Source organism: Electrona antarctica (assembly GCF_951216825.1).
Source record: "Electrona antarctica genome assembly, chromosome: 11".
Lineage (NCBI taxonomy): Eukaryota > Metazoa > Chordata > Actinopteri > Myctophiformes > Myctophidae > Electrona > Electrona antarctica.
This window is the reverse complement of record NC_136792.1, coordinates 18,156,860-18,171,879: the sequence shown is the minus strand read 5'-3', so window position 1 is coordinate 18,171,879 and position 15,020 is coordinate 18,156,860. Positions and strand designations below refer to the sequence as shown.

At 44.1% G+C, this 15,020-nt stretch overlaps 1 protein-coding gene across 1 annotated transcript; it reads left to right on the top strand.

The window, feature by feature from the left end:
* Positions 1 to 2,995: 2,995 nt before the first annotated feature.
* Positions 2,996 to 14,575, top strand: dusp14 (dual specificity phosphatase 14). The gene is made up of 2 exons (XM_079514310.1): positions 2,996 to 3,091; positions 12,865 to 14,575. The coding sequence occupies exon 2, from the start codon at positions 12,985 to 12,987 to the stop codon at positions 13,612 to 13,614; it is 630 nt and encodes a 209-aa protein (XP_079370436.1). The 5' UTR covers positions 2,996 to 3,091; positions 12,865 to 12,984; the 3' UTR covers positions 13,615 to 14,575.
* Positions 14,576 to 15,020: the final 445 nt, after the last annotated feature.

Below are 15,020 nucleotides of genomic sequence, written 5' to 3'. Positions count from 1 at the left end.
TAGGATAATATAGGCAAGGAGGAATTAGCAGTGGTAAACTGTAAACTTAATTATTTTACAATATGGCTAATGTCAGGAAAGCATTGGGTTTTATTTAAGTATTGAATTGTAAATGTATAAGTTTTACTCCTATGTAGGCCTACCTGTACACAAGATGTAACAATAAAGTAGGCCTACAACCTTTAACCTTGAACCTTGATAATGCTAAGAATGGACAACAAAATCCACTTCGGTTCAAGGTTGTACTTTACTAGAATTTCGCGGGCCTTCGGCCCGCTCATCCCAGAGTTGCGTTGCCCCGCGTCGCGATACAGAAGTCCACAGATACAGAAGTCCACAGTGACACGCGTTTTATGCAGCTGTTTTGTGTTGCAGCGCGTGCGCGCGTGTAGTGTTGTTGTTCTTATCCATATATGCGCCTCGGTTCGTCCCGTTTGTTCCACGCCAGGTGTCGACGCAGTCGTTCGCGCAATTGTCGTGTTTGCATTATTGTAACTGTGTAGGCATACCATATTCTGAATTACCAAAAAGAGGACACATGCGCGCGTGCATGTGGATGTGGATGTGCACATGCGCGTGCACGTCGTGCATGTGCATGTGGCGTGCGTGGGTGGTTCTGTGAAATGCAGATGTCAAAAGAATCTATAGCCTAACAATAAATTGATCAAATGTGCTCTATATTAGTTATGTATTTATTTAAAGCAGTGGCTCTCAAAGGTGTGATCCAGGGACCCTCATGGTTCCTTGAGGGGGTTCCAAATGGACCCATTATAGGTCTGTAACTCTGAGAGTGTAACACATGGACCCAAATGGACCCTTACAGGTGTGTAACTCTGAGAGTGTACAAATGGAACCAAATGGACTGTTTTCTAACTGTTAACTCTGATACTGTACAAATGGAATCAAATGGGACGCTTATGGGTCCATTTGGTTTTACTCTCAGAGTTTGAGAACCTGTATGCAATGGCTTATGTCTTGTAAAAAGAGAGACCAGCCTATTCTCCAAACCATCATATCTTATGCTTTGCTAGGTTGTACAAAATAATATTGGGTCAATATAATTTGCAGGACTCACCGCGCGCACAGCTGGCTTGTCTGTGTTGACATGACATCGACATGGGCTTGCAGGACAGAACTTTTATTTGTGACAGACACATAGTTCCTTTGCAGACAATACAATCTGCTTGTCATTGGTTAGTCATAGCCCAAACATTTAGACTGTCGTCTAAATGTTTGGGCTAGGTTAGTCACAAAGCTAAGAAAACAGCAGCCTACTTTTTCTGCATGTCAATGATGAGATAGTTCTCCGCTGTCTGTCTATCTGCAGACAGCGGAGCAGCCAGCGAGCCTGCAGAGTTATGAAGAATACACATCCCGGGGTTCGGGCTGAAAGTCCACCTCTCACAATGTTTTTCCACTACGAACCATTGAACGTGCATTGTAATACACATTGGTCTGAATGGTCTGTGAGCGTAGCGATACACTACAGGCGATAGGTGTAAAACCCCGGACATTTGAAGGAATGTATAAAACCACCCGGACTGGCCGGACAGGCCCCCAAAAGAGGACGTATGGTAAACTGTGTATGTAATCGCGGCGCTGTCCATCCAAGTTAGAATGAGTGTGTGTGTGTGTGTGTGTGTGTTGTGCTGTGCTTACAATGTTGCCAGGTTCGCGAGTTGTAGTGTGTGTAAGTAGGGTGTTGAGTGGCAGTTTTTGTGGGCTTCGTTTTCATAGACCTGGCAACCCGTGTGTGTGTGTGTGTGTGTGTAGTGATGTGTTCGTCTTGTTGGTGTAATGTGTGTGTAGTGTGTAACTTCCGGTTGTCTTTTCGGAAGTGCGCAATGTAACATGGAAGCTGGTGTTGGGGATAGAGCCAATGGAAGAGGGCATGTTAGTGTTGCCAGGTCCGTGTATTGTAAGCGAGTGGTAGTGTGTGTAAGTAGCCTGTAGGAAGTCAGGGTTTGCGGGCTTGGTTTTCTTAGATGTGGCAATAAAGTAGCAGTGGCAAAATGGTAGCCAATGGATGCAGGATGCAGTGTTGCCAGGTGCGCGAGTTGTAAGCGAGTTGTAGTGTGTGTGTAAGTACCGTGTTGAGTGGCATTTTTTGTGGGCTTGGTTTTCATAGACCTGGCAACAGTGTTCAGGGGGTGTGGGTGGTTGGGACGATTGTGGCGTGAGTGTGGAAGGGAGGCGAGTTGGTGTGTGTGGAAGTGAGGCAACATTGGTGTCAGTGCAATGAGTAATGTTCCGCGGGTGGTTTTGAGGGTCGGCGTTCGGCGCGATATGAGGAGATAGCGGCCGAACGACGCGGAGGGTAAGTGTGTGACGTCACTGCCGTGTGAGTGTAGTGTGTTGCAGTGTGTCAGTGACGTGTCAGTGGCGTATGCAGTGTGTGACTTTGGGTCCCTTTTCCTGGGTTGGGTACAACTTCTCACTTGTATATAGATTGTTACATCTTGTGTAGCCTACAGGTTAGGCCTACATAAGAGTAAAACTTATTTTTGTTTGGCTTCCTTCAGACAATGCAGCAGCATGATAGCATCACATTCAAAACAACAAAAACACAGCAAGCACAGCAAACAAAGAATAAAGAGTGCAAGAAAGAGCAATCAAAGAGTACAAATAAATAAATAATAATCGTGTGACTCAGTATAGCCTAGTGTGTATAGTAGACAGAGGCAGACAGGGCAGGCACTCAGTGACTCAGGCAGTGACAGTGTAGAAGTAGCATCTCTAGCTGTTGCGTTGAGCAGTGGGGAGGCGCTTGATACCCCCACCACACACACACACACACGCACACACCACCTCAGCAGCATCGAACATTGTCCTGCACGCCGACTCTGCGATCGTAGCCTACTACGCAGCGTGGACATATCGATGGCGCGTTCATTGTAGGCCTGTTGGCGTTTATATTTCGTTATGTGCCACAGTTTATTCTCCGGAGCTCTTTTACTATGTATTTTATCAGCCGATAGATAGCCTAGGCAGCAGCCTGTCCTCCTACCTCCAGCAGCCAACACATGCCCACCGGATTGGTGCGTGCGTCAAACTCGCTTTGAAAATCACAACCTGAAGTGAGCGTGGTTTGGTAAGTTGAGACCTTTTACAGTCTATGGTTGAGACATGTCCTTGCATTTGATGTAGACTTAGTTGCATCTATTGTAGCTAGCTCTATATTTGATTATATATAATATTAAAATAATCTTCTTTCGAATGTGCATTGTTTTGCATTAGGTTAAGTAAGTCAAATAAATAGTTATGGAAAATCAAGTCTCATCGATGGCATTTGATGTAAAGATTATATAGCTTCTCAGTATGCTAATTAATTCCGTAGCCTTGTACCACCTTCCAATTTCGATTGTGAACTTGGACAGACGGACATCATCCCTATAGCTTGAAGGCTACGAGTTGCGCGTGCTTAGTTGAAAAGTCATTATAGCCTATGATTATAGGCTTATAGGTTATAATACCGGTAACCTATTAAGTTGGTGACAAATTGACAATGTTACAAGAAAAAATTAAATTAGGCTACCTACCTGAGTTCCATATTAGAGGCAAATCCTTCCTGTGATAAAATACAAAATAAATAAAATGTAATCAAGTCAACCAAAGAACAAGATTTTTGTACAGGATCTAGCTCCCCACGCACTGGTCAGTAAGAATGCTTTGAATACTCTGGGCTCCATTTTGAGTGTCAAATTTTCCGCCATGTGATGTCATAATTTAAGACATGGAGGCGTGACCATTTTGCTATTTTGCATGGTAATTTGCCTCTGCGCCAATGCGCTGTGCGTAAAACGGCCCTGAATTAGTCAAGGTGTGTTTTGGGGTCACCTGCATCAACCCAATCAACGTGGCAGGTGCCATTCCCTTTAAAAATCAGCTGACCCGGTTATGCACAAATTAAGCTTTGCTTAATAGCATGCGTGATCACTGAAACAGTTCATAGCATGAAAGCCTACTTTAGACTAGGGGGTGCAGGGGTCTCCACAGGCACCACACTCCTAGGTCTCTCTTTTTTCATTTTTTCCCCACACACAATGGTGAACAAATAACAATGACAATACACTCATGTGGAGCCATTTACATTTCTGCACGCATGCAGGCACATAGACATGACATCACTTTGGGTTAAATTATAACATTATTCCTATTGCACTGCTTTCCATTCCTTTGGGCCTCAAAAGCTTCCTAAGGAATATGGAGAATTTTACATTTAAAAAAACGGTGTAAACAATAAGCAACTTTACAGAAAAAGAAGCCAAAAGTCGCTTATAATACAGACATGGCAACACTGCTGAGCAGGCATGCATGGCTCTTGTGTCAAATCAATTTCTAGGAATATTTCAAGGTACAGCCATTACCAGTAGGAAGGCTAAAAAAAACATGTGCAACTCTCCCAAGACACATGTGTTTATACTCTCACAGGCTGCTGCTGTAAATGAATATGTACATATATATAGAATATGTGCACACGCACGCACGCACGCACGCACAAACACGCACGCACGCACGCACGCACGCACGCACGCACAAACACGCACGCACGCACGCACACACACAAGCACACACACACACACACACACACACACACACACACACACACACACACACACACACAGTATCACTCATAATTGCAAGAAGGTGTCGGACCTTTTAATGGTTGATGTCAAAACAGGCCTCCTCATGTCCTCATGTTGAATTTGGCATCCCCATTGCAAAGGCATTATGAATCCACTACGGTATCCACAAAAGTGTCCATGTCATGTAGAGTTAGTTCATCTCTGCCTTAGTCATGAGAGGGATAGCTGTATTATAGCCTACAGGCAGTCATTTGAAGAACGCTGCTGTCTTGTGAAAAGCACAGTATTCTCATTGCTCCTTGGCTCCTCCATCCATCCATCCACCCATCTTCAACCACTTATCCGTAGTCGGGTCGCGGGGGCAACAGTTCCACCAGAGTATTCCAGACGTCCCTCTCCAGAACAACATTATAACTTCCTCCTGGGGGATCCCGAGATGTTCCAAGGCCAGTGAGTCGATGTGTTTCCTCCAACTGCCCCGGGGTCTCCTCCCAGTGGGACGTGCCTCGAGGACCTCCCTACGGAGATGCCCGAGAGGCATCCTAACTAGATGCCCGAACCACCTAAGCTGGCCCCTGATTATTATTTAATATTTTTAAATGGTTCTCTTTAAAAGGTTCTCAACCTGTGGGTCGTTACCCCCATGATTTTGGGGGGTCCCCAGATGACAGTGAAGTGATAATTGAACGCCACGCGTTCAACAACTGGTCAAACATCGGCCAATTGTCAAATAATATATAAGAAATAGACGATCTACAAGCACTAAGAGCCACACTAAGCAAACAGAGCATGCTTGCCCCTTTCTGTATAATCAGGCAGCCTCTTGCTGATCAGTGTTTCCGTGTTTTCAAATATGCTCTGTGGCGTGTCAATAAGGAATGAGCGGGTATCGGGTATCCAGGTCCCACCTCTAGTGTTGGAAATTGAGGCAGACGTCCGGTCGCTCTAGTTTCTCTGCAGGTGGCTCACGTTTCCAAGTCATGATAGCAGAGGTGGAACTGGACTCCCGTGGAATCTCCCCACAGAGAGAGACGAGCAGCCATGACGAGAATTGGGGGAATCTACAAGGTGGGCCCCCCTGTTGACAGTTAGACATCCACACTGATTAGTGGGTCTGCATTTCAGTAAAGCGGAGGGAAAGTGCATGACTTAAATGTGGCTGCAGCGAGGCCTAGAATCTAGGAACAGAACAGCAGTAGTCTACACTCTACAGTAAGCAGTGAAGGTATTTTAGTCAAGTCAGTGGTTCTTAACCTTTTCTGAATCAATCTCAAAAGCGTTCAGGGTCCATTCAATTGACCACTGGTGCCATGTTAAGTGGTCAGATGAGTGGGCAATGTGCAATTTTGGATCAATGAAACTAACATAACTTTAAGTTCCTATTGAAAACTTGTTTTGTTTTTTTCAACGTAAAACAAAATCCATGACATGCATTTTCTAACATTATTAATGTTATATTATCATGAATTAATTAAATTAGGTTTTTTTGCCAATTATTGCACTTGCAATACCCTCGCGGCACACCAGTCATCCCCGGCCCACAGGTGGGGAACTGTTTCAGTGATGCAATTAGCCTGCATCCTTTAACACAGCGGATGCGCCAGCATATTTCAAAATATAGGCGCTAGAGTGCCAGCAGTTATGGCAGATTTAACTCTGAAAGGTCCTCCCCTTCCGTTCCCCCCAAAAACTGGGAGGCATAATCTTCCATTCTTACCTCACGCTGGTCACGCTAAAGTCTCTCTAGAAGCGTTTATATTCCAAACGAGATGCATGCTGAAGTCAGAAATGAAGACAGAACATTGCCCTCCTGGTCAAAACCATGGAGAGCACCGTAGATTCGGAGTTACGAGCCATTCTTTTGGAGCCGTAAACAAGGAAGTGAACGGCAGTGCGCCTGCACGAAACAGCAAGAAGTACACTGCAGTAGAAGCCCTAAAGACGTGTATACACGTCCAAGGCCTCCGGCGGTTTGATTAGAAAAAGACGTGTATACACGAAATGTGTTCATAAACTCACTAAATTGAGAAAGGACGCAATCATGTCACCCTCCGGTGGTCCTGAGATGCAATACTGTACTCAGTACTGCACTCTAATGTCGTTGTCCCTTCTGAAACCAATAATTTATTCACAATGTTTGTTTTACGGAATTCATTTGAGAGTAAATGTTTGAAAGTGAGCTGCAGTATCTCTGCCAGCATACGGTACAGTAGATGTTTCTGTGTGTGGTGGTAGCCTTGGCACAACTCCCCTAGCTCATCTCCTCCTCTCTCAGCAGCCTCAGCCATGCCCAGGGTATAAATAGCGGATGTGGATGGAGCAAATCTCAGCAAAGCCAATGCTGTGGCACATCAGCACTTTGGAACGGGCCAGGGATTATTCTGTTATCGTCCCCATCTCTCTGATGTTATATAGTGCTACCGAGGCAGTCAGTTGCTGCAGCAAGTAAAGAGTTGGCTCATCTTTTGATGTACTACCAATACCAGATGCATTCAAATTCGTTTCCAGCATTCACGCTGAAATAGCATTTAATCTCACAAAATGCAAATAAAATGTTGTTGCATCATAACTTGTGAGGAACAAATATGCTCGTGTTATTATTAGCAGATGTGATAAATTCCACTACTATGCATGTTTTTAAAACTTGTATTTGTCAATTACCATATTTCAAGGAACAGCCGGTTATCCATACTTCAATGCCATTGGCTGGGTTTCCCAAACGCATATGGTGTAAGACTTGTAGTGCCGGACATGCTCAGATGCCCTCATAGGCCGCACACAGAAGCCTGTGAACATAGACATTTCGTGCATAGATGTGCCACGCAATTGTAGGCCTCAGGCCTGGTATGGTAGGCCTCAGGCCTCAGGTCTACCATTCTGAAATTTAATTTAATAATATTTGGACTGCTGAACAGTTGACAGTAGGCTCTCTTTACTCTTAAAAAAAAAATATATATATATATACACACACACATATATATATATATATATATATATATATATATATATATATTTTTTTTAAGAGTAAAGAGAGCCTACTGTCAGCTGTCCAGCAGTCCAAATATTATTAAATTAAATTTCAGAATGCAGAATTGCAGACCTGAGGCCTACCATACCAGGCCTCAGGCCTACCATTGCGTGGCATATCTATGCACGAAATGTCTATGTTCACAGGCTTCTGTGTGCGGCCTATGAGGGCATCTGAGCATGTGCGGCACTACAAGTCTTACACCATTATGCGTTTGGGAAACCCAGCCATTACCAGTAGGAAGGTAAGAACGTCATGACACTGCTACCTCGCTCAGTGTGTGTGTGTGTGTGTGTGTGTGTGTGTGTGTGTGTGTGTGTGTGTGTGTGTGTGTGTGTGCATGTGTGTGTGTGCGTGTGTGTGTGTGTGTGTGTGTGTGCGCACGCACACGTGTGTGTGTTTTTACTGTGTGTGCCTGTGTAGCAATCTTGCCACGCTGAATCACAGGCGGTGAAGCGTTGGTTAAGCGCAGTCAGGCAGGACTCCTATCCATAAACGTCACTTGAAAGTTACGTTTTGCAAACTTAAATAATTGTGACAACAGCGAACGTTTTTCTAACATGAAGGATCTGTCTGTTCTCTGCGTGGCCTGTGTGCCTGCAAACATGCAGTGGATTGCAAGCGCTGTTGCTCCGCCCCGCGCCCCAGTCGGTTTACAAGTCAAGTGTGGCTGGAAATATGCAGTGGATTGCAAGCGCTGTTGCTCCACCCCGCGCCCCAGCCGATTTACAAGTCAAGTGTGGCTGGAAATATGCAGACTTGGCAACCCACTCTTCAGCAACTAGTGGTGTCAGTCTCCGGTGTCTGTGTGTTCAGTGTGTTTCTGTGACCCACCCACCCCCTCTTGAAGTGGTTTAAGGAGGAATAGCAAGCTTACATATTTACAGATTGCACCAGTGCCACTGTCACTGTATTGTGGTGTTATCACCTATGGCAACGGTGTGGAGGAAAGTGCTGCACCTGTGTAATCCATGGCAACCATTTCAGAGGCAAGGTGCAGTGTGATGGGCAGCCACAAAACCTGCAATGGATCCTTTACCTCAGCAGGGAGGATGGACTTTTTAGTTGCCACTGGTTCCAAAGGAATAGAAGGGGAAACAGGCTGTACCTGTAGCAGGCAGGCGTTTATCTAAAAGATTTGATCGGACGAACGTTTTTTGTAGAAACAAAAAACAAACGATTATCTGTATCTGTCTACTGGTCTGTGGAGGACACACTGTCTCTCTTTTGCACAAAATGCCACAAATCATGAACGCAGCGGTAAAACCTTGCACGCACACTCACAGTACGCCATGTACTGTGAGTACTCATGGTGGCGCTACAACAGCCCAAGTACGTCTGACTGAAGAGCATGTATATGAACTGATGAAGTGTGTACCACAGTGGTTCACATGCCTCACATACACTATTACATTATTACCCAGTCTAATAAATTACGATTAATTCATAAAAAAAATAGCAGATCTACAAGCTAGAAGACGGAACTGTGCGATTTTTCATATTTCTGATTGGCTCGCACATTCCGCACATTCCCACTATGCCAAGGAATAAATGCCACCCTACATTTTTCAAAACTGCATCATGGTGGTACTATAACAGGCAGATTCACGTTATAGCTCTTGAACCGTAGGTCATATAATAAAAATGCACTTATCTTTGGATTCCTTGGTATATTATGCAACTCCCTCTCTGTTGTGACTTGTGAGCCCATAGATTGGTTGGGAAAACGAACCAGGGACCTTCTGATTCTCAGACGGCATCTCCATAGAGTATATAAAAGGATAGAGACTGAACTGGCGCGAAGCTCCGCCCCCCCAGCTATTCATGTCAGTGGAAGTTGCTCAGTGGCGTTTTGAAGCACCCGGAAGACTGCCGGAAGTACCGTCTCAGAACGTCTACTTCCGCAATGCGGAAGTGCAACCGAGCGCTCAATGTTAAAGCCCAGCTGCACGGGGTTTTCCGGTCATGAATCCACGGGTCCGCCTGTAGTCCCTCCTCCTACCACTAGGGCCCAGAGCTTCAACGTTGAATAGCCTCACTGGCCCCTATCTTTAAATTTGCAACTTATAAATTAAAGTAATTACTCCTCAAAGTGCAAGTGTTATTTTAAGAACCAATTACATTTGATTGGCATATGGCAATATAATCTCTGAAAGAAATAAAGAAAACTGCATTAGTAGGGAACATGCAGTCTTTATAGACAATCAGGAGACTTTGGAACTTTCCCAGGCTTTAAAGCTGTAATCCGTAACTTTCATGTCCTACCTGGGATTTGAAACTGGGTCCCCCACCAAATATGCTGATATCAATTTATTGTTGAACTAATGGAGAGCACATTTGGGAATGTGGATACCTCACCAGGATGTTGATACTAAGGGTGAAACTGGGTGCACACACAGGTGTTTTTTGTGCAGACAGCAGATAATTCACATTTAATGTGTTTGATTTGATCTGTGTGGCTTGTTAACCATATGATGTCAGAAAGAGACACACTGACATGGGCCAGCGTAGGGCGCGAGGTGTGAATGATGCACAGTTAGTGCAATCGTGTGTGTCTGTGTGAAGTAGTGCCTCGAGCTATGCACAGTTTTGTCCCTGAACTGAACGTATACTGTATTTCTGCGCAGTGATGCCTGATCTTCGTCGAACAACATGTTCCATGCTGAAAACATGCTCCATGCTGTTGTGTGCTGTTGTGTGCTTGTTCGGTGGCCGAACGGTTTGCGGAGCGGTCTTGATACCGGAAAGTCGCCAGTTCGTATCCCCGGACCGGCACGTTAAAAATTACCACCGCTGAAGTGCCCTTGAGCAAGGCATTGAACCACTACCATGAAATGTTCTATGAGCAGGGCCTGGCTGTAAACAAGTATCTGATGCTTAGTCCAGTTACCCTGGGTAAATATAGTAACTTTGCTTTGCTTTGCTTTGTAGCGGCCGAGCTACACCAGGCTTTTCAGCGCGCGAATACGCACACGCACTTATAGGTCCAGTCCCAGCTATTTTCAGCACGCGGAGATACAGTATGCAGGCTGTGAGAACCCAGAGCCGTGAGAACCGAGAACATTCAGAAACTTTTGCCTTCACAATAAAAGCATGCAGCTTTCACAAGTGTGCCCATAAAGTCAAGGAAAAGGATTAAGAATTCGGTGGCATTTCACATTGCAAAAGAGCTATTTTTTCCTGAATGTAAAAAAATGGAATTAATTTGGATAATGGTAAGAGATATTGTAAAAGTTACTATAATAGTTCATTTTTTGAAATTTTGAACTGTGAACTGAACTAGTTCATTAAAAAAATGAAATTTCCCAACACTGACTATGCACATAGTTATACTGTTTTCAAAATAACCCGTAACATTTCAAACCTCTTATACCTAAATCAGTGTGACGTCCCCACATGCTGTCATTGTCTATTTAACAACTTTCAGAAAAGATAGGCGTTCATGTCCATGTTTCTATTCCTGCCACTGTTTGCATATGTAATGTAAAGAAAAGTAACTCCCTCTGTGCTTTTGCTGGAATAAAAAAGTAGTATTACTTTTATTATACTGTAGTACAGTATAATAAAAGTAATACTACTTTTATTATACTGATAATACAAATAAATGATAATCATATCCAGCGTAATGATCTAAAATGTGTACTTCATCTATATTATATGATTACTCGTCTCTTATAAAGATATGTTGTGATCATCCTTTTTGAAAGCAATTACTCTAATATGAATTCACCAATAAATTGTGGCACATGTAATTCCTGCACTTTTGAATGGTAAATAATGACCTCAGACTTCACGACCATGGCAATTAAATTAAATGCCATATACCTGCCTATAGGTATCTAACGTATGACATACAAATGCCAAATAAAATTACATTTGCTGTTGCAATAGTCATGGAGATGAGGGATGTGATCTGCATGCAGACGTTGCGGACGAATGGTTGCGAGCTGTGCTGTGTGTGTGTATGCCCCCAGGGGATCTGAGCTCATTATGGTAAAGGGAGGCAGATATCAGTATGCGGTGGGTCCAGTGTGGCTGGGTAAAGAGTGTCCATTAACAGTGGTGGAAAAAGTACTCAATTGTTGAGTATCAACACTGCAATTGACTGTTAAAAGTAAAAGTCAGGAATTCAAAAGGTCCTTGAGTAAAAGTATTGGCATTAAAATGTACTTAAAGTACCAAAAGTAAAAGTACTCATTATGCAGTATGTCCCATTTCAGGTTTTCAATAAAAATCTTTAGAAAATAGCTGATCTACAAGCTCACAATGCATCGCGAGCTTGTAGATCGGCTATTTTCAAATGCATGTATGTGTTGTAATAATCAAGAAGTAAAAGTATTGGAAATTGAAATTACTCAAGTAAAGTACAAATACCTCTAAATTGTACTTAAGTATAGTACTTAAGTAAATGTACTTAGTTACTTTCCACCACTGATCAAGGCCATTTTCAACCATCCTAGATCCCTAAAATGGGCATCGCGCCTGTCACAGACATGCTCAGTTCAGTCAGGAACGGCTGCCGGCCGTTCATTGGGCCGCCTCAGCATCACGTTCTCATTCACATGATTCACTTCATCCAATCACACACTCATTCCATCTTCATACCGGCAATTTAAACTGCAAGTTTGCACTGCTCAATCTGCTTGCTTGTCTGCTGCTGCACACACTCTGCTTGAACTTTTGCTGCTCACCCTCCTCCACCCCAGCTACCACCTGTCGTTATGGCACAGATTCTCTACTGATTTCATTCCCTGTACGTAAGAAATACAAAAGTCCTTTGATGGCATTGTGAATTACACAATAGTAGTCAAGTAAGCCTTGCCGAGCCATGAGGCCCATAGGGCAGGAGCCTGCAGAGAACAGCATCCCCTTAAACTTTCTATACACCCCATGGGTAGCTGCATGTATACCCCCGCTGAGAAACACTATCCTACACCAATTCCCCACTGGCCTCCGGTCCACACCCATACTCGCCCCCTCAATTCCCATCTAGAATCAGAATCAAAATCTGTTTTATGTGTCTGTTGTGTCACATCACGGTTGTACAGGTGTAAAGCAGCTGGTGAAATATTTTTTTCTGTACATGCTACCCACCTGAGGGGCAGCCTAGGCCCACTAAACTATAGTACCGTAGTCAATTTTGATTTGTGGCACACATCACACCTGTCATTGGCTTTCATTGAAAATGTATTGTAGGGTTTTTTCCTTCAATGTAGTATGTATTTAGATCTGTCCGTTTGTGTGTTTCAGGTATATCTGGAGCTGTCTGCTGATCTTTCTGCACTACTATGTCCTCAAGAAGCCACTAAGAATCTCCCAGTTTTCTTCTCGTTGCTTATTCTGTAGCATTCCAGCCCAATCAATTCTTCAATGGGTTCCCGCAGCCAGAGCTTTTTCCACCACCACCATCACCACCGCAGCTCTGTAGTGCCCACGGCTGTCCCGAGGCTTCTGGCGGAGAGTAGCAGTCTGCTGGGGGGCATTGCACAAATCACCCCCAACCTCTTCTTGAGCAGAGGCAACGTAGCATCCAATCGCAGCCTGCTCCTGTCCAAGGGAATCACCTGTGTGGTTAACGCCACCATCGAGCTACCCAACTTCAACTGGCCCCATGTGGAGTATGTCAAGGTCCCGCTGGCAGACATGCCCCACTCTCCCCTCTCCTTGTATTTCGACAGCGTGGCTGATAAGATACACAGCGTGGGCCGTAAGCGGGGGGCTGTGCTGGTGCATTGTGCAGCAGGGGTGAGCCGGTCAGCCTCCCTGTGTCTGGCCTATCTGATGAAGTACCACCGCGTGTCTCTGGCTGAGGCTCATGCCTGGGTCAAAGCCCGACGCCCCGTCATCAGGCCTAACGGTGGCTTCTGGGGCCAGCTCATTGAGTATGAGAGAAAGCTGTTTGGCAGAAACTCTGTTAAGATGATTCAGACACCTTATGGGGTCATACCTGATGTCTATGCGAGAGACCGCAGGACCCTCGCTCCCTACTGGGGCCTGTGAGAAAGGCCCTGGTCAACAGGGAGCAGGATGGAGGAGTCAAATGAGCGGAGATGATGATCACCTCTGTTGCATTTTAATCCTTTTTTCTTTGGGCTGCAGGTCTGTGCATGTACCCACAGCGCTAAAGTGAGATGCGTGTGAGTGTCTGTGTATGTGAAGCTTACTTAATTAATCCTGGAGCATTTAGATGGCAGGAGCCTAAATAATCAAGACACATTGGTTGTCTATGATGCCAACCAGTTATCTCTGAGAGGGAGCAAGGCCTTTCAAGACCAGATTCCTGACGACCAAAGGAATGACAGGACCACAAGCGATGCCACATACTGTACCACTAGAGTAGTGACAGCTGCTGTGCATTTCCTGGCTTGACTTTCCATTGGACTACAGAGGATACGAGTACTCTGTGAAGGCGTGACTAAAGTCCTTTTCTTGACGTGATGTCATGTGATGGTATTGTGCCAGTTTTGCGGTTAACTTTGATGTGATGGGCAGCAAGTAACGCTCTCAATCCATGGTAGCATTTAAGATACTTATAAGTGTACAGAAGAAAAATATATAAAATATATATTAACAAAAAATGTTTTACTGGACTGTATGGAGGGTCAAGAATAGTGGGTTATGAACTGTGCAGTCATGTGACGATACTGCACTGTAATGGATTGTGAAATGGTGCTGCTGTTTAAGAAAATATGTCCTCCAGCACATCAACAACACTATGATACAGAGTAGATGCTTGGAAGAACTAACATGGTTTCTGTATCCTACAGTTTTTTGCCTTGTTTCAAGTAATGTGAGGTTCTAGAAAGAGCAGTACAGTGAGATAATACATAAAAGTAACAATGTCTTCTATGGGTAAACCGTTCACCAGTTGTGGTTTTGAAGAGTTTAATAAATAGATTATTTTGGGTGGGGTGGGGGGGCTTGGCTGTAGCAGGGGAGAATCAAGTCTTTGTTCTAGGCATAAACTAAGCTTATGCTTGATTTCAGATGCCACTGTTTGTGTTCAAATTTGATTAAAAAAATAAAATATATTATCAGTTGTTAAGTCTACGTTCTGTCTAATTGAAAACATGAATGTATCGCCATAAGGTAACGCAATATTTTTAACCGCACACAGTCAAATGTGTGGGGAAAATAATCAATAATAATCTTTTAACACAATGTGGCTACATCGCTTCTTACAGCGAAACACCAACATTGTTCCAAACATTGTCTTCAGATGTCATATCATTCATTTTCATTTAGGGTGGCTACAGAGCAGCAGGGAATACAGCAGACGATGCTTTATCTTGTGCCGTTAAATCTGTGTCTACACAGTAAATACCCACAGACAGGCCTACCACAATGGGCCAAACTTTTCACCATTTATTTTCCAAATAGATGAAATCTCCCTCTACTTCCTCCTC